Source organism: Podarcis liolepis (genome assembly GCF_965112155.1).
Source record: "Podarcis liolepis genome assembly, chromosome: 12".
Taxonomy (NCBI): Eukaryota; Metazoa; Chordata; class Lepidosauria; order Squamata; family Lacertidae; genus Podarcis; species Podarcis liolepis.
Window position 1 is genome coordinate 50,080,426 of NC_139563.1, and position 13,855 is coordinate 50,094,280.

A 13,855-nucleotide genomic window follows, 5' to 3' on the forward strand; every position below is an offset into this window, starting at 1 on the left:
GTTTGTCCTAAAAGTCTCCAAACATCAGTGTTCTCCAAACTGTGTACAAATGTTTTCTAGAAATCCAGACATTTAAACTGTGTTGCAATAATTCATTTAAGTGGTTTCATATGTTTACTTCAATTCAAATATCTAACCTTATATAGGCTGTTCCTCAATGGAATCTGAAGCACTCATTACTGGGGGGCTTAACAGATTCCTGTGCCCACTGAGAACAGATACAGAACTAGAAACAAAGCTTTACTTTCATGAGGGCAACATGAAGGTCAATAATTCAAAACATTTCAGAAAAACCTCGAAAAGGGATAACAGAAAAAAAATCCAGGTGGCGAGAAGTTAGCCTAGTAGGTAAAGTTCTTTACCATTCCTGGTGTCAAGCACCCTGTCGCTTCTGACTTTTCATGCTTCCATTGCATAATGCTGGAAAAGAGTCTGTACCGTAAGCAAGATCTCTTTTTAACTTAGATGAAGTACCTTATACAACCAATATACCAAATATATGTGGGGGAATATTGTATAGAGAAACCATGAAGAGGTAAAATTATATCAATTCCCTAATTGAAAACACTAACCAAAAGATCTTTATTAGAGCTAGAAGACTTCTTCCCACCATAAGAGTCTCCATGAGAATGGCTCTGTTGAGTAAAGATTTAGAAAGTTACCATCAAGGAGCAGTAGTATCCACAGAAACAATGCTAAACCGCCATGTGATAGTTCAAAAACAATGTAAAATGAAACTTTATTAACCACTGATCTATCCAATGAGAAAAAAGAAAAGGAAATTGAACAAACTGGTTTGGCAGAAACAGCATATAGATTAGACTTGAACTCGGCAACATACTGAATTTATTTATTTTACTATTTTTGCATTGCTCAGAACTTTGCTTTGACATGCATTTACATGATTCACCACAGGGTGTAAACAGAGAAATCACAGATGACATTAGTTTTCATTCTTTTTAATGATATGCAGAAAGCCATTGGCAGAAGTGATACAAGTCTGAACACAAACACAAGAGCTGAAACAAAAGAACCTCTCACAAATACAAGCCATTAAGCATAATTAAAATTAGTAGGCAGAGATAAAGATGTGTTCCCATTTCTATTATCCCTCACACACTGCTATTTTACATACGTTCTATACATAATGCAATTTGCAATAGGCCTCCAAAAATATGATGAAATTCAGACAAAAATATGTGGTTTTGTGTAATACTGGCTTTAAGCTAGTGTAATTGCTACTACTTGCAAAGGGCTCTCTGGAATAGTATGGGAAATGTCATGGAGGACTGCAATTGGTAGAAGAATTGAAAATTGGGGTGTCTTGCCCTGTACAAATGGAAGTGTTTCAGCCAGCCTAAAGCCATCTCACGTTTTTGTCTCCCATTTCTCTTGCCCCCACCCGGGGCTCACTTAAAGTTAAATGTCTTGAACTTCTAAGTTCAAATATTTTATTAAAACTGAAATATTGAGGGGGGTCATCCAACACTGTACCAGGATTTTCCCTTCTCTGCTCCCCTCCCCTCTGCAGTTCCCAGCCTCTTCATGTTGGCTGGAAGGTTGGGGTCCACTGAAAGAGATGGGGGGGCTTCAGGGGAAGGCGAGGAAGGGGGAGATTAGTTTGTGACAGCAGAAGTCTGCTGCACAAGTGACTGGCAACAATCAGATAACATCCTTTGCCACCAGTATTCCTCGTCAGTATGCACAAAGTGCTATGTGAACAAATCACAACATGCTCATCAATACTACGCACCACAAGATCTCTTCGCCTGGAAGTACTTGCTCTGCTCCTGTGTGACCCAGTGGCATCCAAGGAGGTACTCTTAAGAACCAAATTGTAAAAGACAAGTATGTGTGCAGTTTTTTTCCTTAGCTGTTGATAACTAAGTCATTTAACACTGACTATATTAATTTTAAATTGACAAAAGGGAAACATTTATTCAACTTTGACATTCATGTTTTAACCCTTAGAATACTAGCATTCAATGTTCTTCTGACCAGAGGATTCAGTTTCTGTTTCCATCCAGTGTTACAAATCTATAGGGATACAGACCCAATGTTGAGATTATGATGGCAACCCAGGTAAGCACCAATGCAGATATAATTTAAAGCAAGTTACCTTGATTAAAGAATCCACTGAAATCAGTGGGCTTATGTTAGTCATGACTAACTCAAGTCCTTCCATTTCAATGGGTCTACCCAGACTATGACTTAGTAATATATCACCAGTTATTCTGCAGCTTTAAAATATTCTGTATCAATTCCATAAAAATTAAAATTTTGGTTGAAATGAGAAATCAAAGAAACAATCCGCATGAGCATAAAAGAATGTTTTATGAACTTGATCAAAGGCAAAATATGAGTACTAACCCTGTGGCTACCAGTAGTTCGAGTGGACACCAAGTCATCAGCACCCTAATTACAAAATTAAATTAAAAATGAAGTGCCACATTTAAAAATGAACAAAAAAGATAAAAGGAAGGAAGGAAGAAAAACAGATTTGATAGGTTAGTACAAACCAGGTATGACCGCCGGCTGGACCTGTGTGAATCCCTAGCCTTCTCTGAATCTTCCTAAGAAAGGAAACACCAGATGATGTTACTTAAGAAAAGGAGGAAAAGACAGAAGACCAAAAAGAACACAGCTAAAAAGAATTATCCACAAAAATTACTCAGAAACAGCAGAAAGTACTAATTTACTGTTCACATCAGACAGACACCCTTTCTTCTTTCATATAAACATCATAGCAGCTTAACCTAATTTTCAATGTGTTATTAGTTCACCTAATATCTCAGATTACTCAATAAAATACGATAACAAAACAGTTATCATTAGGGTTGCAACCAGATTTTTTTTAATATGAAAACCACGCATGTAAATATTTCTGAAGCAAAAATATTAATTTGTTTATAGATTGTGTACATGTAAGTCACAGCAGGCATCTTGGAAGAGGTATTCATCTAAGACAGAGCTTTCCAAACTGTGTTGCAACATGTTAGTGCGTCGGCTGCAGTGTGTAGGTACATCTCACAAACGCTCTCTGCACTCCTCCCAGGGCTGGAAAGAAGGGTTTAGTTTAACCTTCAGTTTGCTAGTAAAACTGAATTACTGCGTCATGAAATGATGCATGTATAAAAAGTGTGTCACCAACATAAAAAGTTTGGAAAGCTCTGTTCTAAGAGAATGTAAATATTATTTAAGAGTATGTTTCCCATTTGTGTAAACACCGGTTTTAATTTTTTTTAATAAAGATTTGTTGTCCAATTCTCAACCCAATTTTTAGCCATTTAAAAACCAAGTAATCCAACTGATTTATCCATAAAGTGATTTAATCCAACTTGCATGATAGTCTTAATTGCTGGTGTGCAATAGTCACCTATACTGACAGATAACTGCAATCTACATGGAGAAAATATATTACAGTTAGAACTTCAAAATGCAACACGGTACAATTTGAAAAATAATATGAATTGAGAGTGATAGTAAGGGGAAAGCTTATCTATGCCCATACTTGTTCAGGAGAGTTCCCAACCCCCAAGAAAGACTGTTTAGGGTGAGGGACACTGAGTGCAGGACAGAGAGGATTTTTTTGCACAAAAGGTCTTTGGCCTGTACAATCTTTGGATCTAGCCCATAATATCCAGACGAATGGATTGTGTATTTCAGGTACTGAGAAAATGCGTTTCTCCAAAAAAAATCATTCATTCTAAGTTTAGCTCAGTCGGTAGAGCATGAGACTCTGAATCTCAGGGCCATGGTTTTGAGCCCATGTTAGGCAAAAAGATTCTTGCATTGCAGAGGCTTGGACTAGTTGGCCTTTGTGGTCCCTTCCAGCTCTACAATTCTATGATTCTACTTATTGATAAAGGGACGTGGGTGGCACTGTGGTCTAAACCACAGAGCCTAGGACTAGCTGATCAGAAGGTCGGTGGTTCGAATCCCCGCGAAGGGGTGAGCTCCCATGGCTCGGTCCCTGCTCCTGCCAACCTAGCAGTTCGAAAGAACGTCAAAGTGCAAGTAGATAAATAGGTACCACTCCGGCGGAAAGATAAATGGCGTTTCCGTGCGCTGCTCTGGTTTGCCAGAAGTGGCTTAGTCATGCTGGCCACATGACCCGGAAGCTGTACGCTGGCTCCCTCAGTCAATAAAGCAAGATGAGCACCGCAACCCCAGAGTCGACCACGACTGTACCTAATGGTCAAGGGTCCCTTTACCTTTACTTATTGATAAATTTTGGGAAGAATCCTCAAATGAAGAAAGGCCAAGGAAATGTTGGGACCTCATTGTCTTGTATTAATTCATATAAAATAGACAGTGTTATTAGTGATATGAAGTTATTCCCCTTAGGTTTCCACTTATTCAGTACTGGAATGATAAAAATAACTAAGAACACAACCAAGCCAACGTTAAATATTTGTAAATCCCACAGTTGGGAGACACATCATTTTGATACTTGAATTTCACACACTGTACAAAATATTAGTAAATAAACACACCAATCATGTTAGTTTTCCAAGTGCAAAATTCCACACAACAGGCAATCCTGGCCTACCATCCACCTTTGGATATGTCCCCATTTTCTATCATAAGAACGTCGAGAAAGCTACAAAAAGGTAAAGATCATCTTATTTCTTCGCAAGAATAAACAATTTCCAAAAAGAAAATTTGCTCTCCCAAAGTGTTTGCTTTAAAAAAATAAAGTGTAAACAACATTCAAATATGGAAATGCTCTCTTTCTTAAAACTTGTGTTGCATTTTATTATTTCACCTCTACAGCTATATCAAGTACTATTCACAAACTAATATTACTTCTGTTTAAATGCACATCAGGAAAAGCCAAAGGCAGTATGATTGAATTTCTTGTCAAATACATTAGAAATGATCCATCTACATGTGTTTTGTTTTGTTTCTACCATAACTGTTTATTTTATTTATATTTTGGATTTTTAAAAATACTTGTTTTTTCATTTGTCTTTTACTGACATTGTTATGTTGTTGTTTTTTATAGAATGCTTACAGGTTCTACTTACAATCAAGCGGAATAGAATACAGTGGTACCTCTAGTTGTGAACACGATCTATTCCGGGGTGCCATTTGCACCCCAAAAAGTCCACAACTAGAGCGCTAGAGCACTAGAGTGTGGAGCACGATAGAGTGCTTCTGCACATGTGCGAAGCACGCAGAACACTTCTGTGCATGCGTGGTGAAACCCGGAAGTATACACTTCCGGGTTTGCCGCGTTCGCAACCCGAAAATCCACAACATGAAGCGAATGCAACTAGAGGTATGACTGTAGAATAGAATAGAGCTTAAAACCACCAAAGAAGCCCTTAATCAGGGCCTAACTTTTATTCTACCCATGGTCATTTTTGCAGATTCTTTATCTAAATGTGATGGTAGAACAGTCACTATTTTCACCCAAAATTATTTAAAATCAGCGATGTAATTAATTGTACTGTAATCAATTATCTAAAGAAACACTGCCTACACTTCACACGTTTCTTCACTCAAGTTCTGAAAGCTCATTACACAAAAGTATTTCCAACCGAGGACTCTATTGTCTTTTTGGCATCTACTGAATACACTCCTCTTCCAACAAGTGTGCTAAGTAGAGACCTTTCCCTATAAATCACATTAGATTTACTGAAAATTATCTGTTGCAATAAAAGTTCCGTTTGAAATCATTTTACATTATGTTTTTCAAGTTGAAGACAGTCAAAATGTTTAGGGCCAAGCTTTTTGCATATGTGTGCAGGTTTCCCCATTCTGCCAAATTATAACTGAAATTACCGTATTTTTCGCCCTATAGAACGCACGAGCCCATAGGACGCACTTATTTTGGGGGGGGGGAATAAAGGGGAGGGAGATCCCCCCCCCGAGCCCCAAAGAGCAAAGAAGCCATGACAGCGAGCAGGATGGATCCTGCTCGCTGTCCTGGCTTCGTTTTTAGCGTCGGGGCTGGGGGTCCGGGAACGAAGGCGAGGTTGCCGCCCGCAAGCCTTGCGAGCCCGCGGGAACTCCCCCCCCCGGCGTGCAAGGCTTGCGGACACCTGCACGAAGCACGGTGCATCCTCTGGAGGGCGCCCCGTGCTTCGAGCTGCAGGCTGCCACCCGCAAGCCTTGTGAGCCTGCGGGAACTCCCGCCGGGCTCGCAAAGCTTGTGGATAGCTTCCTGAAGCCTGGAGAGGGGTCGGTGCGCACAGACGCCTCTCGCTCTCCAGGCTTCAGCGAAAGCCTGCATTCGCCCCATAGGACGCACACACATTTCCCCTTCATTTTTGAAGGAGAAAAAGTGCGTCCTATAGGGCGAAAAATACGGTAAAACTGTTCACTATCCGTTACTCAAACAGAGTCACTTTAATTCACTAAGAATACATTTTGCAATTTATCTGAAGAAATTTGGCCTCGCTCTAAGCATATACCATGATACAGTGCTGAATACAGAAGTATAAAGATATTTTAAAATCATCTGAGGCAGGAACAAATATAGACAACTGTAGAAGTTAGCCAAAACCAAACCAAAAACAAAAATTGCAGTTGATGGCCACACTCCCTTTTCCCTGGAAAACTGGCAAATATAAGTTAAGCTGCATGGCTGATAATTATAACATACAACAAATTTTATTCTGAAATGTAAAGATTCTGAAACCTAAAGCAGAACTCTTTAATTTCCCACAGTATAATGAAGTCAGATATATGGCAGATGGCTGTATGGTGTAAACTTGGCCAAAATGAAGGAATGCCTCTGCCTGAATTTCGCTGATTCCATATGCCCACTGCAGTACTGTATCACATCCTAGGCCCCAGCCTACAAAATGAGGGAAGAGGAGCATGAACAGTCTTCTGCTCATTGAAAATTTGGATTCAAAGCAGCTTGACTTTGCCACTTTTCTTGCTATTTTGCAACAGCATAACTCCCAAGAATTTAAGAGCCAGTGTGGTGTAGTGGTTAACAGCGGTAGTCTCATAATCTGAGGAACTGGGTTCGCGTCTCCGCTCCTCCACATGCAGCTGCTGGGTGACTTTGGGCCAGTCACACTTCTTTGAAGTCTCTCAGCCCCACTCACCTCACAGAGTGTTTGTTGTGGGGGAGAAAGGGAAAGGAGAATGTTAGCCGCTTTGAGACTCCTGAAGGGGAGTGAAAGGCGGGATATCAAATCCAAACTCTTCTTCTTAAGAGACTCAACATTGTTTCAGTTTTGACAGAAATACAATCCTATTTTTTGCAAGATGATCCTAGCTGCTTTTGCAAGTCTGGTTTATGTGTCATGTTTTCCAACTCCTAGGCAATAGTTGCCGATATTCCTAATCCATTGAAAACCTTTCTTTGTATAAACCCAAGTAGCACTCAGACACCAAATTTCATGCTCACTGGGCATTCAGTCTGACACATATACAACATCTGATGTTTTCCTTTACAAGTGCAACACAACCTTAAAATTCAAGCTGAGCTTGAGGTCTGAATGGCATTCTACCAACTGAAAAGAAAATCACCCTGGCTTTCAGAGTGATGCTCAAGATGTGTAACAATGTCAAAGTAAGCGATTAGTTAATGTTATTTACTCTGACACATTGTTCTGAATTTAAGATTACCAGAATTTTGTTCTACATTTAACTGCTCCATTACCTCTTTCTGTTGTCGTTCCAATTCTCTCATGCGTATATCTCTTGCTTCTGCTCGTGCTGCACGTTTGGCTGCAAGCCGTGCTTCTGCCTGTTAAATTGAAAGAAATTTCATTTAAAAATGAAGTAGTCAAATTGGATTCAATAATACTTTTATTAAATGTGAGCATTAAGTGACTAATGGTCAAAGATATCATTATCAAAATAATATACTTGGTGATACAGAACCGCAAACACAGTTTAAGAAATAACTTTACAACAATGAATGTAAGGTGCACCTACTAAGGTGCACTAAGCAAAATGTGAATACGTGAATTCTTGTTTTCAAGATGCTTACAGTAAGATAGCAGTTTTACGAACCTCTCTAGCAATATGACCCAAGGCTTCATCTTCTGCAGAAAATCTATCTTTCACAGGAGTTCTTTTCCTTCCTGATCCAGGAGTTCCCATGATTAAATATGCTCTCAGTAATTTTCTTGCAAGATTTGGTTAGATCCAAGTGCTCAGATCTGAAATAAAGTGAAAAGATTATAAGGATCAATGTTTAAAATACACACCGTATTTTTCGCACCATAGGACGCACCGGACAATAGGACGCACCTTGTTTTAGAGGGGGGAGAACAATAAAAAAAAATTCTCCCCCTCTCTGCCCAGCACCCCTTCAGTGAAGCGGCAGGAGGCGCTGCGCAGAGAGGGGGAGAACTTCCCCCCTCTTGTTGTCCCGCTCTAAAACAAGGTGCCGTTTAAGGTGCGTTCAGGCGGCTACCTTAGGAAGCCTGGAGAGTGAGAGGGGTCGGTGTGCACTGACCCCTCTCGCTCTCCAGGCTTCAAGTTCCTTTTGACCTGCTCTTTGGGGCTGGCGGGGGGAAGCCCACCACCAGCCTCAAAGAGCAGGTCAGGGAGCAGCGGAAAGGCACAGCAGAGAGGCTCCTGCCATAGCCGCGCATCACCTCTCCAGCCGGGAGAGGGTTGCGGGGTGCCCCTTTAGCCCTGCCCTGCGCGCGCTCTCCCGGCTGGAGAGGTGACGTGTGGCTATAGAGGCTCCTCTATATGTTGTGCTCAGATAATGAGGCACTGTTCAATATTTAAAATTACCATTGATTTTTAATTAAGCTGTAGCAGAAATTAAATACAGTAAAGCTTAACAATATTCTATACTATAATGATCTAGAGTTCACTGGGAAACAACAAAACTAAAAATGTTTTGTTTTGGAAGCACACCTACTGATACAAGGGGGCATATCTACTGATGGAAGAAAAGCATTACTAGTCTTGACATCTGAACCAATACTTTCGATATATGACACATACAGGGCAGTATCCCATCTCTCGCCATGTTTTTCCATCTCTCTCATGAATACCCTGCTCCAAATGAGCACTTTTGTCCCACTGCTACCCTCTCCTGCTTAACTGCAGGAGCACATTTCTAATTTTAAAGTATTAATTAATTGATAGTTATTACATTTATATACCACCATTATCTTCCAATGATCTCAAGGTGGCTATGTGGTTCTCCTCCTTCCCATTTCATCCTCACAACAACCCTGTGAGGCAGGTTAGCCTAAGAAATGGTGACTGGCCCAAGGTCATTCAGTGAGCTTCACCTGAGTGGGGAACCTTAGTCTCTCAAGTTCTAGTCCAACACTCTATTAAACCACACTGGATTTAGGCTGTTCCCAAAAACATTTAGAAGTAAGTTACACAGAGCTTATTGAGAAATGCTTATAAAGATATTTTCAGTCAAATTTCAGAAGATATTAAAGACAGCTCCTAGTGAATTAGTCAGCAATCCTAATCCCATGTACCTGGGAATAAGCCTCATATTCGAGGATAGACCCACATACAGAATGCTATAGTAAACAGGGAAATTACCAGTGAATGGGTTACTGAAACCAAGCTAGCCTGGTTGAGAGATGGCTGAAGGTGGCAAAGGCTGGTGCTACTTGAGCCACCAGCGGCAGGTTAGAGTCAAGGAACACCACTCAGAATACACACTTGCTCCTTCAAGACGAGTGCTATTCCATCCAGAACAGGCCACCTTCCTAATTCCCAGACATTAGAAACTAAAGACACACAGCTTCAGTTTCCTGGCCCTCACCCAGCCCTTCACTGCCTCTGGATACCAGTCCAGCATTTGCACACCCACTCCAGATTCAGATTGATAGAGAGACTGAGCTGGGTATCATTTGCATATTGGCTGACACTGTACTCCAGATGACATCCCCTCAATCACTTCATACAAATGTTAAATGGTATAGGAGACAATGCATTGAGGACAGGTGGTGTCCTTAGCCATGGTTGGCACACAGGACTCAGCATCATAATCATGAAAAGACTGAAGAACTATTCATTCCATAATAGCATTTGACAAAGTCTGTACTTCTAGCATGCAATAACAACAACAAAAATTATTATTTGTATGTCACCCATCTGATTGGGTGGCATATAAATAATAAAATATTTCTTGAAGATAAAATCACATATCTAGGTTGCCACTTCTTCCACCTTTAATACTGCTATGACCCACAGAGTCATTACTGATGTCTTAGCTGTATGAGATCATAACACAAATGCTATCTCATAGCACAAAACAATTGTTTTATCGACTTCTTCAGACACAAAGCATCTATTATTTGTGGGAAGGGAAAGATGAGAATGAAAGTAAGATCAACAGCAGTCAAACTACGGTTTACATGAAATACCAGGATCAAACTCTACAAGCTCACGCAAAATGGATCTTAACCCAGAGGGTTTCCAGCTTTTTGAGTCCACGGCTCCCTTAACTAACCACATTCTTTCTGTGGCACCCCTGTGGGGCTCAGGAGCCCAGTTATGTCATCCCTTGCCAGTAGAGCTGGCAGCCTCTCACCCCTGTTTGAACACCCTCCCTTGTGGAGTGTTCCCTCAGCGTTCTCTCTGCTCTCCTCTCCTTGGGAGTCCTCTGGGCAGCTGCAACTGCCACCCCTGATTTCTGAGCTGCACCCCTCTTCCCCAGAGAGGTTCCTCCTCACACTGCCCCACAGAGGCCTGGGAAACCCCCCTTGCCCAGCCCCAGAGGCACCATTCACCTGGGGAGCTTGTAGCCAGGGATGCTGCAACAAATAGCTGTGCAAGCCTTTGGGAGGCAGAGAAGCAAGACATGAGAGGGAAGGAAGAAAAGAGGGACAGAGGACAGTGCTGCCCATGGCACCCCAGGGTACCATGGCACACTGGTTGGACACCACTGTCTTAAAAATTCAGATACTGAGGCAAATTATGCTGTCTCAAACTAGGATTAAGCAGCAGGACATCACTACTTGCAAGGGACGGGAGTGTGTAAGCCCAAGGCTCGTTCACATCTGAACACATGGCTTCTACAAATTAGCACACAAATCAAATATATCAACTCAGTTTCATTCCCCGCCCCCAACTTCAGCTTCCAAACATGCTGGCTTTGTGAAGATCTTCTAATCACCCACAGGCAGAGAGCAATACTTCAGGATATATCACTCTCAACCTCATCTACTACCATCTGCTCTGATGCCTGAGCCTGTGCCAACAGAATGTGTATCAAGTGTATGCAACACATTGAAGTATCTTGGTTAAGAATGTACTATAAATATACAAGACATAACTTTGCTTTTTTTTTTTTTAAGGCACATATGGTCTTTAAAATCCACCTAGACAGGATAAAGTGATATAGTACGTGCAGCTTCTCCTTCAAAGAAGCTTGGGACCAAATTATGTTACCATACAGCTACACGTAACACTAATTCAACACAGTCTTGTCCTTTGAAAAGTTTCCTCTGCCAAAGGGCCAGAACTGAACCAGTGTTGCATGCCACTGTAAATGCAGTTTGGGCTTTAAACAGCATAACCACAATATGGTGATTGCAATGTTAGAAACAGTTTTTAAAATAAATTACAGCAACAAGAATAGGGTTATCCTAAAAATATGCCTTGAGTGTCAAATGTCAGGGTAAAGAGATGCATCTTCAGCATATGACTAAAACTGTCTAGTGATGGTGCTAGTCACACCTCTGCAAGAAGGGAATTCCACAACATAGGAGCTGCTACAACGAATGTCCTTTCCCAAGCTACCATGACCCATCTTTTGAAGATGGTGGAACTTCAAAAAGCCCTCTACTTATTATCTCAATACCTGAGAAGGTCTGTACAGAAGGTGGCCTTTTAGGTATTTGAGGCCTAAGTGGTTTAGGGCTGTAAACACTAATCTGGGCACCTTAAACTGGGCCCAAACTCAATGACTGATTTCTATATAAGATCATGAGATCAGCTGCCTTTGGTCCTCCCTCAACTGTCACCTACCTGCTGACCGTTCCAAAAACCAGCCTGCTTTGTTCCTTCTGCCTCTTTTCCTCACATATCAGGTATTTTAGATTATAAACTGAGAGCTAGGACTGTCTTTCTGGTGATCTTGTAAGTCATGCTGGAAATCTTTTTTGAATAAAGACGGGGGCAGAAAATAAAAGGTAAAAGAAATAAATAGGCACTACTCAGAATAGTATCAGCCAGCAGGGAACAGTCACTCAGCTTCCAATTTTTTTAAAAAAAGATATATAATATCTGGGTCCTCAGGGAAGAAAAGCCTAACTAAAAACATTATTTACACAACAGATTTTCACAGCAGTGAGATATATCAACAAGTGAGTCAGACCACTAGTCCATCTAGAGTCAAGAGTGAGGAACCTTTTCCAACCAAAGAATCACATTCCATCAGAGATAACCTTTTAGGGGCTGCATGCCAGGGGTGGGCTATGCTAGAGGCAAAAGCATATGAGATTATGTGGCTCTTTTTTCTTTTATAGGCTACATTCCAGCCACACAAAAGCAGTTTCTATATCTCCACCCCAATCTCTCCATCCCACAAGCTTTATCACAATTCAAAAACACATTCCAGTCAGGCAAACACACTCAAGGAGGGCATGTAATGGGATTGGTGAGAGTTACAGGGCGGGATCCCAAGGGCCATATAGAGGTGGGCTGCATTTGGGGCCCAGCCTGAGCATCCCTATCCCCGATACAGCTCAATATTATCTGTTCTGTTTAGCAATGTCTCTCCAAATCCTGGTATTTCCCAGCCCTGGTACTTTTTAAGAGGAGATGACAGGAGCTGTACTTAGGATGTTAAGTTTGCAGTGTATACGGTCTACCACTGAAATAACAATGCTGCAAAATGATGTCTGGAAATTCAGAAAGGTTACTGAATAATAATAAAATCTGATATTTGGCTGATTAACATTCTACGGCTTTTTAAATGTATTTCTGGGAGGATTATTGATTTGCTTTTTTATGTATTTTGTATTTTCATTTTACATTTTTCTGATGTGAACCGTCCTGAGATCTTTGGATGAAGTGCGGTACACAAATGTTAATTAATTAATTGATTGATGATGGTGATGGAAAGGAAAAGGAAAAAGACACAAAAAGCACTTCTGTATCGATACCAATAATATATAAATAGTCTATAAACTGGTTATTGCCTATATCTGGTTTCACCTGCCTCCAATGTTTCCCTCTCTGCCAGAATGGATGAATGCTGAGATGTTTGTGAAACATCTAGTTTCCCTAAATAAATTAGAATGTTGATGTAACTTACATAAGGGAAAGATCAATAGATATGGAGACAGCTTTAGAGAGCAAGCATTTCTACTGCTGTAGCATTTTCATTCTTGTAACATTTATTTCCTTTCTTGGTGCAATGTAATGAGTTGTTAATTACCGTATTTTTCGCCCCATAGGACGCACTGGCCCATAGGACGCACCTAGTTTTTCTGGGGGGGGGGAATAAAGGGGGGGAAATCCCCCCCCCCAGGTGCGGGGGAAGCCCGAGCTTCCCCCGACCCCAGCCCCCAGAACAGGCTGCTATCTGCTAGTTGTGTGAGAGCCGCGCGATTTCGCGCGGCTCTCCCACGGCTAGTGGAGCGCTGCGCAAAGCCCGAAGCTTGGGGCGTGCTGAGCTCAGCGCGCCCCAAGCTTCTGGGTGCCGGCAAGGTCTCCGCTAGCCGTGGGAGAGCCGCGTCTCCCACGGCTAGCGGATAGCTTCCTGAAGTCTGGAGAGCGAGAGGGGTCGGTGCGCACCGACCCCCCTCGTTCTCCAGGCTTCAGCGAAAGCCTGCATTCGCCCCATAGGACGCACACACATTTCCCCTTCATTTTTGGAGGGGGAAAAGTGCATCCTATAGGGCAAAAACTATGGTACTTTTAAACTCCTAGAAGTGGAATAGCTAAA

The 13,855-nt window shown here is 41.5% G+C and overlaps 1 protein-coding gene across 14 annotated transcripts in view; it reads right to left on the reverse strand.

Moving 5' to 3' along the window:
- LRRFIP2 (LRR binding FLII interacting protein 2) overlaps positions 1-13,855 on the reverse strand; it is a 50,365-nt gene that overhangs the window by 31,467 nt on the left and 5,043 nt on the right. For 9 of the 14 annotated variants that reach the window (XM_083468164.1, XM_083468161.1, XM_083468159.1 and 6 more), the window contains exons 2-8: positions 7,984-8,132; positions 7,628-7,714; positions 4,553-4,603; positions 2,520-2,573; positions 2,371-2,415; positions 1,754-1,822; positions 573-635 (exon numbers count right to left, since the gene is read on the reverse strand). In XM_083468164.1, coding sequence (XP_083324290.1) covers positions 573-635; positions 1,754-1,822; positions 2,371-2,415; positions 2,520-2,573; positions 4,553-4,603; positions 7,628-7,714; positions 7,984-8,073 — 459 coding nt within the window. In that variant the 5' untranslated portion in view covers positions 8,074-8,132. The remainder of the gene's footprint in view (positions 1-572; positions 636-1,753; positions 1,823-2,370; positions 2,416-2,519; positions 2,574-4,552; positions 4,604-7,627; positions 7,715-7,983; positions 8,133-13,855) is intronic. The other 5 variants (XM_083468154.1, XM_083468152.1, XM_083468155.1 and 2 more) reach the window with 2 other exon arrangements.